The sequence below is a fragment of the Syngnathoides biaculeatus genome, chromosome 16 (genome assembly GCF_019802595.1).
Source record: "Syngnathoides biaculeatus isolate LvHL_M chromosome 16, ASM1980259v1, whole genome shotgun sequence".
In the NCBI taxonomy this organism is placed as follows: Eukaryota; Metazoa; Chordata; class Actinopteri; order Syngnathiformes; family Syngnathidae; genus Syngnathoides; species Syngnathoides biaculeatus.
The window spans coordinates 4,890,039-4,907,824 of NC_084655.1; the positions used below are offsets into that span (position 1 = coordinate 4,890,039).

At 47.1% G+C, this 17,786-nt stretch overlaps 1 protein-coding gene across 1 annotated transcript in view; it reads left to right on the top strand.

Annotated features, from left to right (window-relative positions):
* The window catches only part of LOC133514657 (mitochondrial adenyl nucleotide antiporter SLC25A23-like), a 37,729-nt gene that overhangs the window by 854 nt on the left and 19,089 nt on the right, over nt 1–17,786 (top strand). The window contains 4 exon segments of the mRNA XM_061846486.1: nt 2,641–2,857; nt 15,377–15,500; nt 15,845–15,932; nt 16,959–17,070. Of these exon segments, the coding sequence (XP_061702470.1) occupies nt 2,645–2,857; nt 15,377–15,500; nt 15,845–15,932; nt 16,959–17,070 (537 nt within the window). The 5' untranslated portion in view covers nt 2,641–2,644.

The following is a 17,786-nucleotide window of genomic DNA, read 5'->3' on the forward strand; positions in this document are numbered from 1 at the left end:
TTAATGCTGCACCTCAGGGTCTGACCAGAACAAAGAGGTCAGAGCATATAACTCCAATTCTAAATATCTTACACTGGATTTCAGTTAGGTATAAAATGGATTTTAAAGTTCTGCTTCTGGTCTATCAATTACTAAATGGTTTAGGCCCTGAATGAATGAAAGAAATGCTTCCGGAATACAAACCCAGTAGAGCTCTGAGATCGACTGATTCAGGTCAAACAGTGAAGCAGCATTTAGCACCAGTATTATGCTGCACACAAAAGGAATAAATTGCCAACAGAGGTAACGACAGACCCAAGTGTGAATGTTTTCAAATCCAGGTTAGAAACCTTTTTTCATATGCATTTTAGAGTGCTTCCACTTTTTAAAATTTCTTGTACTGTAAGGTGGTTTAATTGTACTTTTATTTTCAAATCTTTTTATTTCTTTACATTTAAACACTTTCAATCATGTAAAGCACATTGAGTTACCCTGTGGATGACATGTGCTCTATAAATAAATTTGCATTGCTTTGCTTTGTGTTTACATTTGCATGACATGATCCCACTACTATCTAACTATTGTAAGTCCGAGATCCATCCATCCATTATTTTTGCCGCTGAGCCTCACGAGGGTCACGGGGAGTGCTGGAGCCTATCTCAGCTATCAACGGCCAGGAGGCGGTGGACACCCTGAACTGGTTGCCAACCAATCGCAGGGAAGATGGAGACAAACAGCCGGACTCATAATCACACCTAGGGTCAATTTAGAGTGTCCAACTAATTTTGCATGTTTTTGGGGTGGGGGGGACCGGAGTGCTAGGAGGAAACCCACGCAGGCACGGGGAGAACATGTAAACTCCACACAGGGGTGGACCTCAAACTGTGAGGCCAACCCTTTACCAGCTGATCCACCGTTCCACATGTACGTCCTCCAGTATACTAGAATTTGGGACACTTACAGTGAAGAAAATAAGTATTTGAACACCCTGCTGTATTGCAAGTTCTCCCACTTAGAAATCATGTAGGGCTCTAAAATTTTCATCGTAGGTGCATGTCCACTGTGAGAGAGATAACCTAAAATGAAACTCCACATGGCTGGAAAGGGCTACGGAGAAATTGCCAAGCAGCTTGATGAGAAAAGGTCTACTGTTGGAGCAATCATGAGAAAATGGAAGAAGCTAAACATGACGGTCAATCTCAATCGGAGCAGAGCCCCATGCAAGATATCACCACATGGGGTCTCAATGATCCTTAGAAAGGTTAGGAATCACCCATGGACTACACGACAGGACTTGGTCAATGACCTGAAAAGAGCTGGGACCACCGTTTCCAAGGTGACTGTTGGTAATACACTAAGACGGCATGGTTTGAAATCATGCATGGCACGGAAGGTTCCCCTGCTTAAACCAGCACATCAAGGCCCGTCTTAAATTTGCCAATGACCATTTCGATGATACAGAGGAGTCACAGGAGAAAGGTTTGTGAACAGATGAGACCAAAATGGAACTTTTTGGTCATAATTCCACTAACCGTGTTTGGAGGAAGACGAATGATGAGTTTCATCCCAAGAACACCATCCCCACTGTGAAGCATGGGGATGGTAGCATCATGCATTGGGGGTGTTTTTCTGCACATGGGTCAAGACGACTACAGTTCTACACAGCAGTCATCGAATCAGTACTGACTGCTGAAAAGAGTGTTGGTAGCCCCTGACCCGCCCTCAGCGACTCGCATGCTGTCAGAACTCAGACAAGAGCATTCCAAATCCTCTTGGACCCTCCAAATCCTGGTCACCAACTCTTCCAAGTCCTTTCATCGGGTAGGCACTAACAAACAATGCAAACTAAAACAGGCAGACATTCCCACGGCTTCATATACATATACACAAGTATACATGTGATTTTTTTGTATGTATTTATTTATTATTCTATTACAATTTTTGTCAAATCATGTCGAATCATGCATGTTTATGGAGTAAAATTCAAGACTCGAGATATCCTTTGAGAGATCTGTGTGGAATACATACTGTATTGAAAAAGCTCTGTCATAGCTTGAGAATGCTGACTTTTCCATATGCTTATCCCTATGCGTCACAGTGTAAAATCCTTGCTAATGCAGCTATTATTAGTTTGTAAGCCGTGAATGGTTCATTTGTCGTACAGACTGTAACAATGTCAAAAACAAACCATGATGGGTTTTTTTCATTTGACTGTATTATATGTAAAAATAAGATGATAAATGGTCGGCTTGATCAAATTAGGAACACATCAATGTTTTAATTAAGGGTTGATTACAGACGTAGGAGTGAAGATTTGAATGTGGATGTTTTTTTCCATTGGGTCCAGTTGACACATCTACAGTCATAGCACAGTTAGTCTCATGACAATCTATGCTCAACTGAATTTAGGAGCACAAAAGATGATAAGTGCATAAAACAAAAATAGGTCAGGGAACGTTAATAACTCAGCAATTGACCAATTCAGACCTGGAAAAAAAAGTCCGCGTATGTCCGTGACTCAAATCCACTGCGCATGAGCAACACGCACCCACGCGCACTTGGTCCATTTGTACACAATGCTGTGGTCTCCGTGGATATAAGTGTTATTTCAGGCTATGATTATAATTGCCTGCCAGTAAGAGAAATCGTCGCTGTTGTCAGCTTCATGGGCGAAGAAGACAAGAATTTGTGCGGCCGAACACAGCGTCGAGAAGACGAACTGAAGGCAGAAACCGGCACGTCTGTGGAGTCAGAACGTCGCAGGAGATATGCGGATCTGTTCCAGCAGCTCGACTTGAATAAAGATGGCAAGGTTGACGTCGGTGAACTGCGACTTGGACTGGGTGCTCGGGGTTTCCACCAGGGAAAGGCTGAAGAGGTGAGACCATGACAGCTGCAACAGCATATATCGTTTTTACAATATTGATACTGGATTATATAAGTGGCTCGCTCATAATTTTGTTTGCAGTTAATACGCAGTAGTAAAAGGCATTGTGAAAAGACATATTATATTATATCATATTATATTATATTATATTATATTATATTATATATATTATATTATATTAGAATTATATTATATTATATTGCGGCACGGTGGAGCAGCTGCTCTGCGTTTGCTTCACAGTTCTGAGGTCCCGGGTTCAATCCTCGACCCGCCTGTGTGGAGTTTGTATGTTCTCCCCATCCCTGCGTGGGTCTTCTCTGGGCACTGAGATGACACGCTGTGGCAACCCCGAAGAGGACAAACCAAAAAAAAGTAGACTGGTTTTCTCCTGCATCCCAAAAACATGCAACATTAATTGGACACTCTAAATTAGCCCTAAGTGTGATTGTGAGTGCAGCTGTTTGTCTCTAGCCTGCAATTGGCTGTCAACCAGTCCAGGGTGTACCCTGCCTCCTGGCCGATGACAGCTGAGATAGGCTCTAGCATTCCCCGCAACCGTTGTGAGGATAAGCGGCTAAGAAAATGGATGGATGGATATATTATTGTATTCTCCAGCAGTCAGTGCTGCCTGCTACGACATTCAGAACAAAGTATAACAAAGCAACAAGAACAAAGAAAAAAAAGACATTTCTGTTTATTGGAACTATTCCTCATTGTATGAATCATTTTGGAAATTGGTGTACATTTTTTGGGCTTGAGCACCTGCTGCCAAAAAGAAGAAATTTAATGCTACATTATATCAAAGTATCGAGATTGATGATGTCACTGTACAATGATTTTTAAATAATTAATATATCAAAAGAAATGTATTTTATCACAATATCTATGATAGTGAAAAGGCTAAACCTGTCACGTCCCATCGGAACGAGAGTAGGACCCAAATGCAGGAACTCGGAAGACGCAAGGAAGTTCGAGAAGAGACACGTTTATTGTATGCAGAGGTCGGGGATCGAGCAGGCAGTCCGGTGCAGCAGCGGTAGTTGTGACGTCGGGCGAAGAGAACAGATGAGCAGACAGGCAGGAGTCGGTACACGGGGAAACAATCAACGCAGGCAGAAGTATCAAGGAGTCAGGCTTACAAGGTTGGTCAGAGAACGGACGGAGGTCAGTACACACAGGTTCAGTCAGGAATACGAGAGTGCTGGAACGGGACATAAAGCTCAACGAACTGGCGGACGACCAGTCGTCACCGGGTCCTATATATACAGGGGATGATCAGCCCGCATGAGGCGCAGGTGTGTGCCTCCCAATTAGGGCAGCCGCGCGGGCATCCGCACAGCTCGTGCTGAAGAGGCAGGATCATGACAGTACCCCCCCCCCCAAAGGTACGGCTCCCAGACGTGCCTAAACGAAAAAACAGACAATAATTAACACAGGCAGGGGTGGGCGGAAGGGGGTCCGGAGGAGGGCACACCCCCCCCCTGAACCTCAGACGGGTGGCCATCCAGGCCACCAAACACAAGGCGTCTGGGTGGACAGGTCAGGAGGACGACCCGGACGCCAAGCACCAGGGTCCCCACGGGGCGATTCGGGCGGACGACCTCTGTGAGGAAACAAACACCGAAGCAGAAACCAGAACGAGGCAGGCCACTGCTCCGGACGAGAACCTCCCACGCCGTCGTTGCAAGACGACCAGGGATTGGTCGCCAACGAGGCCAGGTCATGAAGTGGCTGGGAGCCATCTGGTGCGAATAGGATGATGGAGAGAAGGACCAGAGCTATGACCACCACCATCCCGTAGTCTCTCCAGCTCCAGGGTGGCTCCACCGAACTCCCCAGCTCCTCCTGGACAGGAACGTGAGAAAGCGGCGGCGCCAGTACCGCCCCCTCCTGGACAGCAACGTGAGAAGGCGGCGCCAGTACCGCCCCCTCCTGGACAGCAACGTGAGAAGGCGGCGCCAGTACCGCCCCCTCCTGGACAGCAACGTGAGAAGGCGGCGCCAGTACCGCCCCCTCCTGGACAGCAACGTGAGAAGGCGGCGAACCCACCGCCATCGCCACCTCCTGGACAGCAACGTGAGAAGGCGGCAGCAGCATCACCAACCCCACCTCCTCCTGGACGGGAGCGTGAGGCGGCTGGGGAACTGTCGCCACCTCCTGGACAGGAACGTATGGGCGTGCCCGTCGCCGACAGAGCAGGAACCGGGAGCGACCCCGGGCCGGTCGCCGACAGAGCAGGAGTGGAGCGTCCGCGGGCCGGTCGCCACTGCCACTCCAGAGCACGGACGAGAGGCGGCTGTGGAGACGTCGCCACCTCCTGAACAGCAACGTGAGGCGGCATCGGGTCGGTCCCCACTGCCACGTGAGCTTGCAGTGCATCCGTTGAAACAGCAACGTGGGCGTGGCGCGGTGGCGAATCCGTTTCCAGGGCAACGTGAACCTGAGTAGGCGGAAAGTCAGTCGAAACTGACATGTGGGCGTGTCTCGGGAGCGGGTCAGTTCCAACTGCCGCGTGAGCTCTGCTCGGAACCGCCAAAACCTCGACGTGGGAATGGCGAGGAGGCGGGTCAGTCTCCACAGCTACATGCACTTGGCGAGGTGGCGAGTCTGTTCCCACTGTGGCGTGCACTTGGCAACGGGGCGGGTCGGTTTCCACGACAACGTGAACCTGAGTCAGCAGCGAGTCCGTCGCCGTTGCGACGTCAGCGTAGCTCGGCTGGTTCGCCAATCCTTGCCGGACCTGGGCCGTGAGAGCCGCCAATTCGGCGCTCTGCCGCTCTATCTGCGCCCGCATTTCGCGACAGAACGCCTCGTGATTTGGCGGCTCCTCCTCCGCCTGGGCTGGAAGCTTCGCCACCAGCTGCGGGTCTGCCGGTCTCACCGTTGCCGGTGAGGAGTGGGAGGACGGTGTCTTCGTTGCCGCGCAGCGGGAGGCACCGGGGAGCGCCCGGCCGGGGCGTCTCCTCTGGCCGCCACGCGGAGGTCCCGGGTAGATGGCCAAGCGGGTTCCCTCGTACCGATAGGTGTACTTGGATCCACCGGGCGAAGAAGTTCAGGTGCTGGGAACGCGGGGAGGCGGAGCAAACTGACTGGGATGAAAAGCCAGGCAAAGAGATTCAAACTCAAAGTCGTCTGACTCGTACTCAGGCAGCCGGTCAAACAAATAGTGGTCCTCCTCATATTCCGAAAAGTCAGAGTCCAGAAGAATATGAGGAGCCGGACGGGTCGTGTTCGGGACGTATTCATACCTCGCTGGCGGAGCGTAAGACACGGGAGCGGAGGACATCAGAGAGCCTACCCGGATCGGACAGGCTTGGTCCTCCGGCAGACGGTCTACCTTGCGTCGGTCCCGGCGACGCCGGGTCTTTCCTGCTGGGTCCTCGGCCAGTTCGTTCTGTCACGTCCCATCGGAACGAGAGTAGGACCCAAATGCAGGAACTCGGAAGACGCAAGGTAGTTCAAGAAGAGACACGTTTATTGTATGCAGAGGTCGGGGATCGAGCGGTAGTTGTGACGTCGGACGAAGAGAACAGATGAGCGGACAGGCAGGAGTCGGTACACGGGGAAACAATCAACGCAGGCAGAAGTTTCAAGGAGTCAGGCTTACAAGGTTGGTCAGAGAACGGACGGAAGTCGGTACACACAGGTTCAGTCAGGAATACGAGAGTGCTGGAACGGGACATAAAGCTCAACGAACTGGCGGACGACCAGTCGTCACCGGGTCCTATATATACAGGGGATGATCAGCCCGCATGAGGCGCAGGTGTGTGCCTCCCAATTAGCGCAGCCACGCGGGCACCCGCACAGCTCGTGCTGAAGAGGCAGGATCATGACAAAACCTGTAGAAAACACATACAGCAAACAAATATCAAAGCATTTTAAGTACTGTAAGTACAAGGATGCCAGTGTCTGCCAGTTTCAAAAACAATTATCTAACAAAAGAGTGATATACTCAATTAATTATTTTGTTGGATTTTGACCAAAAAAAATCTGCTATTACATTAAAGCACGCAGTTGTTATTTAGGATATAGCAACATTTTAAGGAGACTACTCTGTGAAGACAGCAGTCTTAAGTTTTAAAGCAGTTGTTACTGTTTAAATTTTTGTGATAAGAGATAAGAGGCCAGAGCAATGGCGGAGTTTTTTTTTGAAACACAATAAAGGCACTCGTGCTCTCATTGGTCAATGTCACTCCAGGAACCAATCATGCACCTTTTATCAATGCGTTTTTGCGCGATATTGCAATAAGGGTGCTGATGTTGGAGCTGCAAGGCAAAAGAGTGAGAGGAAGACCAAAGAAAAGGTTGATTGATGTTGTCAGGGAAGAAATGAGGATAGTGGGTGTTAGTGGCTGTTGTTCAACGTATTTAATACCTTTCTTAGTTCACCCTGACTAATCCTTGCCGTTTCTTGGTCCACCACACATTGCTCCTTTCCCTTCCTTCTCTCTCATTTTCCTCATTCATCAGCTCATCAAAGTGCTCTTTTCATCTATCCTGCACAGTACTAGCACCAGTCACCACATTTCTACCTCTATTTTTAATCATTCTAATCTGCTGCACATCTTTCCCATCTTTATCCCTCTGTCTGACCAACCTCTATAGATAATTTTCTCCTTCTTTAGTGTCCAACATGCCATACATGTCATCATATGCCTCTTGTTTGGACTTATTGACAAAGGTAAAGGTGGCAATGTGTTTATTTTCCCATTAACCTTTTAAACAGTTCATTTACAACCCCATCGCAACATGCTTCCAATAAATTTACAACCCCATCGCAACATGCTTCTAAATTCGTTAAGTTTGTTGTCACCTCTGTTGGGCCAAATATACATTACTCGTACAGTTACCGTAGTAGTCTTCATACGCTGCACTATTTGCATATCGTTTGTTGACCAATACTGTCCACTCCTGCGCCTGAGTAGTATCTGCAAAATTTGCACAATCGACATTGTCACAGATTATCGCACTTCTATTTATTTTTAACTGCATCAATTTCTTCAAGTCTCTGCACCCTTTGTACAATGCTCATTGCATCAGACTATTGTTCTCTTTGTCATGTCAAACTGCTATAATTTCTAGAGGACTGCATCTTTTTACGCAATTGTCAAGAAAAAATGAACAAAAATAATGTTCCAGCATTACCACATTAGGGGTAAGGTTTTATTGCTCATTGATGTGTTTTTTTTTCTTTAGGTCTGAAAAGAATTCTGTCAATTGACTGTCTGATGACAATGATATCCCTGTCTGTTTTTCTTGGTGTAAAACTGAATTATGGCTTGCAGAATATCTTTAGCAATGCACGTTGAAAGCTGAATGATGTTCCCAAACAATTTTAAGATTAAAGTTATGTTGCCTCGATTATTTAAAATACAGAATTAGCTTTTTGGGCAATGTATCATCTGTGCTTTCGTCCTCAATCAGGTTGTGCCAAGGTGGAATTACACACCATCTCATCCTGTTCTTTCTACTTTGGCTTCAGACCAGACAATTTTTACTCAAAAAACAGAAAATCTCGTCCAGTTTCACCACTTTGTCTTCTATTATTCACATACCCCGGTGTTTGTATTTATGAGTGTACCGCTTTAAAATGGAGGGGGGCGGTATCAGGCAAACTAGGAAGTAGAGTGTGTGGCCGAGCAGCAGGTCTTTGTGAGAGGCAGTGCCGTATTTAACAAAAAAAAAACATAACACAAGACATTAGACTGTAGTTCACTGCGGTGGATTTGTTTTCCTCTGCCCTGAGAGTGTGCGACAAGTGCGCAAACGTGCAGTTGCGCAGCATAGAAGGAACATTGCTCGTGAGTTGTACATTTGGGTTCAGCCTCAAGTTCTGGTCTTGACAGAATGATCTGGCCATAACATTGACCCAGCCGACTTGGATCCGGTGCGCCGTGCTCTCCAGGTCCAAGGTCGATGTCTCACCAAACTTGAAGGAGCCCTCCAGATGGTTGCCCGCCAGCTGCAGGTGTCATGGTCCTGCCGGTCCCAGCCCTGGCTGTGCAGGTCCCCTACACACCTGCGTTGATTAGGAGGCGCACACCTGCGCCTCATCGTTGATAATTAACCCCAGTATATATAGGACCCAGCGAAGGGTCTGGCTTTGCCAGATCATTACCATCCATGCCTCGTTCACGCACTTCCTCGTTTCTTGATCCTGAACCCTTGTGTACTGACCTCCGCTTGTCCTCCGACCAACCCCATAAGCTTGATGCCCTTGAGACTGTCGCTCTCTCCGACTGATCTCCGGTGTACCGATCCCTGCTTGCCCACTGACTTGCCTTCTACACCTGACGTCCTGGTTACCGCTGCTCCAGTTGACTGTCTGTCTGATCCCCAATCTTGGAACGAATAAACGCTTTTCCCAAACTGTCTTTACATATGCGTTCCTGCAGTCCTGCATTTGGGTCCTCTCCCTCATCGATGGGTCATGACAGAACGATCTGGCCATTACAGGACCCAGCAGGAAAGACTTGGCGTCGCCGTGAACGACACCAGGCAAACCGCCTGCCGGAGGACCAAGCATATCCTATCTGAGTAGGCTCCATGATGTCATCCTCCTCTTCCTTGTCACACGCACCGCCTGTGTGTCATGATTACGTCCGGACCACGACCTGCTCACCACCTTATATTTTCTTGGACTCAGATTTTTCAGACTTTAAGAAAGACTTAAATTCATATGACCGGCTGCCTGACTAGGATTCGGATATTGACTGTGAATTTCCTCTCCGTATCTTTAGTCCCAGTCAGTTTGTTTCACCTCCCCGTGTTTCCAGCTCCCGAGTGCCTTCGCCCGGTAGATCGAAGTCCTCGTCTTCCAATCCTTTTTTGGGAATCCGCTTGACCATCTACCAGAGTCCTCCCTGTGACGGCCAGAGGAGATGCCCAAGCAGGGTGCCCCCTTGTGCCTCCCGATGCGGGGCGACCAAGACACAGGCAACGACCAAACCAGGAGACTCGGAGCTAATGGTGAAACTTCCAGCCCAGAGGGAGGAGGGGTCCGCAAATCCCAATGTGCAGCGACTCGAGAATCACAAGGTCTTCTATCGCAAAATGCAGACGGGAATAGAGCGACAGAGTGCCGAACTGGCAGTCCTCACGGCCCAGGTTCGGCAGGGATTAAATAACCAGCCAACCCATGTCACGGTTGCAACAGACTCGCTGCTGACTCACGCTCATGCTGCGGTGGAAACTGACCTGCTTCCTGACAAATCACGCTCACACCGCAGTAGCAATGGACCCGTTACCGCGCAAAGTTTACATTGCTGTGGCAACAGATCCGAAACCGCGCCATGCCCACGTCGCGATTTCAACAGATTCACTGCAAGCTCACGTTGCGGTAGCCACTGATCCGCTCCCGAGCCAAGCTCACGTTGCAGTGGAAACAGATCCACCGCCTTGCCACGGCCACGTCGCGGTTTTAACAGACGCGCTGATGACCCATTCTCATGCCACGGTATCCATCGACCCCTTTCCGAACCTAGCTCACGTCGCTGGTGGCAACAGATTCGTGGTGGTGACAGACGTCCGGGCGAGGGGCGAAGTAAAAGGTTGGAATTGTCGATCGAAGATAAGCCTGCCAGAGTGCCTTCAATGTGTTTTCCCCAAAAAACAAAACTCAGTTCAGAGGAGGGAGTGAATTCAGATAAAGATGAGGCAAACTATTTTCCTCCAGTTAAGAGGGGGAGGACTTTATCTTTCCCATCGCTCCATGCTGTTCCCAAGAATGATCTATTCAAACCCCCTAGTTTCTGCCAGTTCTCCTCCGGTATCCCTGACTCTGAGCCAGTCAGATTCCACCTGAAGCAGTCGACTCTCATTCATGGGCAAGCCCCCAGTTCAGATGTGCCAAGTCAAACACTGACAGAGCACCAACGCAGCGTCTGTGGCCTGTGGGTTTTCAGGAGCCACTCTCCATATCCCATGTTCCTGGCCAGGAAGTGGAGATGGCTCCGCAGCCGCCTCACGTTCCTGTCCAGAAGGCGGCGATGGCTCCACAGCCGCCTTCACGTTCCTGTCCAGGAGGTGGCGATGGCTCCGCAGCCGCCTACTAAGCCGGAGATTATCAATGAGTGACTGATTAAAATGGAATTTCACGACTAGATGATGTTTATGTTGTTAACGATCGATCTTTGATGAGATTGAATGGTAATAATGAGACAACTCAATATAAGAATGACAAAGATAGATGAGAATGGAAGTTTTAAATATTTAATAAAATGATAGAAACCATTTAGATAACATTCATTACTCGACAGTTACTCTCGCCAGTTGCGGGGTACGGTTGCAATGTTAAGGCAAAATTCGATGTTAATTGAACATAAATCACTAAAAGGAAAAATGATTAAAATGATAATACTGATGGTAAGTAGGGTGAGATAAATGATAAAAGTAGTAAAAAGTAATAGAAATGAAGTAAGATTAAAAGAATTCAAAAGCATTAGAAATTCGGGAAAGTAGACATTTTTGAGTGAGACTGTTAGGGGTGATTAAGTCCTACGAAGCTCGAAGCCTAATTTAGTCATAAGGAATTTTAGGATTAAGGATAAATTGTCAAGCCAACTTGCCCTTCTTAGGTAACCACGTAATATCGCTGGTATTATCCTGCCATTACCTTTTTATAGTAGTTGTTTTACTTGCGCCCAATCTTAGATGGAGTAGTCAAAAATAAGCATCCCAAGTTGCTCGAAGACTTCTCCCCGCCAGCTTGCCACACGACTATTACTCCTACAGAAGGACCTGTCTCTTTGTCAGCGAGAAACAAACAAAGAGCCTCGGACTTCCGTATCCAAGGTTTTTATAGATTTTTGGTGGAACATTCTGGAAGGTTTTTGACTGTACCTACGCCCAGTGCGAAGGGCTCTCTTTGTTATCCTATAGAGCCCCTTTTGCCACCCCTGAGTTGACTTGTCACGCCCTCTTAGCTCACTCAAACCGCAAACTCAACTGTCATTTTCCCTTTAACTAACAGGTGCATCCTTTAAACACAACCTCAAACCTGCGTTCAGTTTCACTCTAGTTCTTAAGCAATAGCATAAATGTATCAACATTCTTGTGAATACAATTCTCTCATGCATTCTCGGGCTTGTTCTCGTTGGTTGCACATCGTGTGTTGCCTTGTCTGAGAGGGACAGTCAGACACATATATTCTTTTCACAAAGCAGTTTCAAAGCATCATATTCTTTACTAAAGGTTCAATGGAAAAACAGTAAAATAAGATCAGTTGCTTGCAAACATCCTGTGTGGTAACTCAAGGGTGTCACAGGCTTCCTGTTCTGCAACCCAGCGATGCTGCAAACACCCTGTTTGTCACTTGCAGGCAGGTGTGCTTCACCGTTGAAAAACCGTTGGCAACCGCAGGGTGTGAACAGCTGCTGAAACGCATCCTGTTGATGTCTTTATGTCAAAAACAAGATGTGAATATAAAGATATGAAAATAATTGGGTTCTTAAAGTTGCCGACTTTGATATATGTATGTAATTCAAAGATATACAAATAATTAGGTTTTTAAGGTTACTGACTTTGGTATATGTATGCAGTGCGGTGAGATGCAAAGTGGGAATGCTATGTTTATCAGAGAGATCTTTGCCGTGCTGGTGACCCAATCAAGTATAATTTGGTTTGGCGACATCTGGTGTTCAATTTGAGAGTTGGTTCTAGGGCTCAGCTCAACACATGAACCCGAGCCGCACAAGCCAATTATTATCAATTCGCTCCATTGCTATTCGTGGCATGGCAACTTACTTGACACTTCCTTGTCTGCATCCTCGTTCAGTGGAGCCGGCGCCAGTCGGGATCCAGCAGGTGCCGCAGCAGTTTCACGTACCCCCAAGCCAGCTCCCTCACTGGTCTCCAACGCTCAGAGAGCCGTCTGCTCAACGGTCTCCCGTCCGGAGGGGTTTTCCCGTGACTCAGGCAATATTAAGCCCTTCATCGTCCAATGTGAGCTGCACTTCGAGTTGCAGTCTTCCGCCTTTCCCACCGTCCAGTCCAAAGTTGCATTCGTTATCTCCCACCTCACAGGGAGGGCAGAAGCCTGGGCTACCGCGGAATGGAGCCGCGGCACAGACACGTGCCAAAGCTTGCCGTCCTTCTCCACGGCCTTGGCGCAGGTCTTTCAGTACGCATGGCCTGAACGTGAGGCAGCGACCTCGTTGATCACGCTACAGCAGGGTCGACGCAGAGTCTCCGATTAAATGATTGAGTTCCCCATTCTGGTAGCCGAGAGCCACTGGAACAACAGGGCGCTCCTAGATGCGTTCATTCAGGGGCTGTCCTCCACGGTAAAGGACCAGCGGATCCCGATGGACTTGCCGACAGACCTGAAAGCACTCATTGCTTTGACTTTGAAAATAAACAAGAGACTCATGGAACATGTGCAGGACAGCGCCTGGTGGAGGGACACACCAACGCATATCAGGGACACCAACACTCCTCAAGGTACATCTGACGAAGCAGAGAAACCCAGGCAGCCGGGCTGCTGCTGCATGTCACCTGAGGAACGTCTATGCCTGAAGAGGGAGGGCTTCTGGTTCTACTGCAGGCAGTCGGGGCACACTGTGACCCGCTGTCCAGTCAAACTAGCTGGAACCTCACCATGAACCCGGACAAGGGTCCATCTCAACCTCATTCAGGAGAGTTCAGACCAAACACTTCCCCGTGTCACCTTGTGTTCAAGAGGGCAGTCACTCAAGATGACGGCATGCATAGACTCGGGTTCGGACGCCAATTTTTAAGTTCTCAGCTGGCTAAAAGCATGAGGAATTTCACAGTACAATGCCCCAGTAAGGCTTATTGTGTCAATAGCAGCTTCCTCGGCGAAATAACCCGCCGAAGTCAGACACTCACCCTCACATTTCAGGACTCACGCACAGAATGCATCAGCTTCCATGTTTTTGACACCCCAAGTCATAACCTACTCCTGGATAAACCCTGGCTGAAAATACATAACCCTCATATTGACTGGTCGATCAGACAAATCAAATCCTGGAAAGCGAAGTGCGCGCACACGTGCCTCTCGTCCCTGAAGGCGGAGAGGGAAAAGGCCGGCCAAACCCCGCAAGAGAAGCCGGACTGCTCTTCAATTTCCTCTTGTTGCCATGACCTTAGGGAAGTATTTTCCAAGTGTAAGGCCAAGTCACTTCCTCCCCAAGGCCCGTGTGAATGCGCCATTGACCTGCTGCCCGGCTCCTCACCCCCTCACGGGAGATTATTCTCTCTTTCAGGTCCAGAGCATCATGCCATGAAGGCATATGTAGAAGAGTCGCTGGCTGCAGGACTGATCCGGCCCTCATCGTCACCGGCTAGGGCCAATTTCTTCTTCGTGTAAAAGAAGGACAAGACCCTGCGGCCCTGCATCGATTACCAGGGATGGAACGACGTCACTATAAAGAACAGGTACTCTCTCCCCCTCAATGCCACAGCCTTCAAACTGCTGAAGGGCGCCAAGATTTTTACCAAGCTGGACTTGAGGAATGCGTACCACCTAGTCCAGATAAAGGAGTAGAAGACTGCTTTCAACACACCCACGGGACACTGAATACTTGGTGATGCCCTTTGGACTCACGAATACACCAGCCGTATCACAGGATACATCAGTCTACTCACGCCAGCTTGAGTGTCTCTCTTGGTCTTGCCTGCCGAACCCTCTCGTCCTTCCTGTATGGTTGACCGGAGCCCTGTCTATGCTGTGCGTCGGGGGAGGGAGGTCCAGTACCTAGTGGACTGGGAAGGCTACAGTCCCAAGGAGCAGTCGCGGATCCCTTCCCAGTTTGTGGTCGATCCCTCCCTCATTAGGACACTGTCATAGCTGCGCCGGTCCCTGTCATGGGTGTGCCGGTCCCAGATCCGGTGCGCACCAGCCTCAATCGCAACTTCCCACAACTCCTTGTGCATGCTCTTGCTACCCCATGTACTGAAGCCCGCCTCGTTTTTTACCTTCCTCTCACGACTGCCGATTCTGATACTGCTGCCTCCGTGGACTGCCTGCTGGTGTATTGACCTTGGACTGAATAAACACACTTCCCAAACTGCTCCTAAGCCTCGTGAGTCGTGCATTTGGGTTCAGCCTCGAGTTCTGTCCTTGACACCTTGGATATGAGGAAGAAAATGGATGAATGTGTTTTTGTCATTCAAGTTATCAAAGTGCGTTTCTTTCTCCTTCATTCAAGTCATCATTATTTTGAGTATTTTTCAATATCCACAAAATAATACACAAGGTAAGTTTTTCATTGTCTTCCTTTTTTGCTTTTTGTTTGCTTATCAAGAGAGGAGACGTTACTGTAAGTTTTCCCCCAGGTAAGCTGGACTGTGATGGAAAGACTGTCTTCCTCTCTCCTCCTCACTCCACTTGTGTGTATCTGTTGCACTCTTCATCCTGTGACCCCTGACACATCTTTACTGTGTGTATGCTCACCACATCTTGTGTACACAAGCACTTTCTTCACAAGAAAATGAATTTTCTTGTCTTTCTACCCTTAGTCTTTGAAACTTTTCTGTCTGGACCCACAGATAGTCTTGGAGAGTGACATCAATAATGATGGTTTGCTGGACTTCAAAGAGTTCTCCCAGTACCTACAGGCTCATGAGAAGAGGCTATGGCTCATGTTCCACAAATTGGATCGGAACAATGATGGTACTGACTCATCAAAACACATAATCCCATTCACAAATATTCATGCCTTCATTTTTCATATCGAATAAAGTATGTACTTTAATTAATATCATATTAGCAAACAAACTGGTGGATCAGCTTCACAGCTTTAATGTTTATGAAACAGATAATGTTTTACATTATTTTGGCTCAAAGATTATAATATAAATTAAAAGCACAATAAAGTATGTAAAAAGTATACATGGGAGCATTAAAATAATAATAAAACCCTCCAACTTTACCTTCTTTACAAGTTTGTAAATAATGGTTGGTTTTCTTGCAAATATTAGATATATGTTTCAAACATGCTGTTGTGTTTTTTTAAGGTAAAATTGATGTGGGTGAGATCCAGTTCTTGCTGCACAAGCTTGGAGTTGAGGTCACCAAGGAGGAAGCCTCCAGAATTCTGCAGAGGTCAAACAGAAGTTTAAAACAAATTCACTAGCAAACGAAAAAATGTGCTTCACTTCAAATCAACTGTATTTTAACCATTATTATTTTATTTGCAGTCCTGGAATAAAACCTGTCAAAAAATGTTCACATAACATTTTGGGAATTTTAGAAAGCGGCACAGTGTCCAAATGGTTAGCACATCATTATCCCAATCGATTGCTCCCACTATAAATTTCCCATATGTGCAAATAGGAGTTTGAATTGTTGCTTTATCTATATGTGCCGAGCAATCAATGGTTGACCAGAAACAAAGTCTACTGGGATAGGCTCTATCGCAACCTTGACCCTGATGAGGACTCACGGTCACAAAAAATAGAGATAAGCGGAATAATATGGATGCATAGATGGATAGATAAAACTTAAATTAAAATATTACCGAAATGTTTTAATGTAAATAGTTCTTAAAGAGGCAGCACAGTGGAACAGCTGGAAAGCATTGGCCTCACAGTTCTGAGGTCCCGGGTTCAACCTGAGTAGAGTTTGCATGTTCTCCCCATGTTTGCGTGGGTTTTCTCCAGGCACTCCGGTTTCCTCCCACATCTCAAAAACATGCAACATTAATTGGACACTCCAAATTGCTCCTAGGTGTGATTGTGAGTGTGGCTGTTTGTCTCGATGTGCCCTGTGATTGGGTGTTTTTTGGATTTGGGAGGAATTGAGAGCGTCCGGAGAGAACCCACACAGGCACAGGGAGAACACGCAAACTCTACACAAGCGATTTGAACCCCAGTCCTCATAACTGTGAGGCCAATGCTCTACAGCTGCACTACTGTGCCGCCACTTGCTAACATAAAAACATGGAGCAAATGCTTTGTTGTTTATTTTACAGCCGAATTATTGTAGATGATATTGAAATATCTAACCTTTGCCAAGGTAATACTACATAAAACATGCCAAATTATATAACAAAACGCAACACAATATTATCTACCAAATATAATTTTTTTTTTATTGACCAACCAGCCAACATGTTTGTGAATTTCCCAGCATGGAGAGGGATGGCAACATGACCATTGACTGGAAAGAATGGCGAGATCATTTCCAGTTCAATCCTTTCCACAACATGGAGGAGATTGTCCAATACTGGAAGCACTCCCATGTGAGTAATCTAATTCCCGTAATTGTTTCAAAATAATCACATAAATAATAATCTGAGTGCTCCAGCACTCAGGACAGTGCTTTGTGGTTGAGTTGCTGTCGTTGCAGTACCCTCCTCGTTGCAACACTATGTACTAATTTGTTGGGATGGTTGGATAGTATTGCGCTGCAATGAAATTAAGAGGGCGGTTCAGAATTTTGGGAAGATAAGAGCAGACTGATTAGTGACTGTTTCATTTTATCCACCTTTTGTGATAAATATGAGGTGCAGACTTCGTCCGTAAAGCCTTTCCTTTTACATACTGAGTTGACTCTATAAAGGCCTTCAACAACTGAGGGTGGACATGAGTGTCTAGGACTGTGTGCTCACACAAAAAGTTGCAAAGAAAGATGTTAGATAATGGCGCACACCTATCATCCTACAATTTGGCCCTTTAGTTCTAATCTATGCATATCATGCGTGCATGTAATACCCTCCCCAACCCCACCGCCTTTGCTGCGTACTGTCCTTTGAGGTAATTTAGGAATAAAAAATGGCCAAAAAAATGAGGATAGTAATAATTATGCATTCAATGAATCGCTTTCGATAATGATTCGAAGTGTTGAAATATTTGTCAATGAAATACGTCTGATCCTCCCTACATGTCTGGAGAGCTCATGCATCTGTCTGCATGTACAGACTGAAAACATTTGGATTTGACATCAAAATTTGAAGAA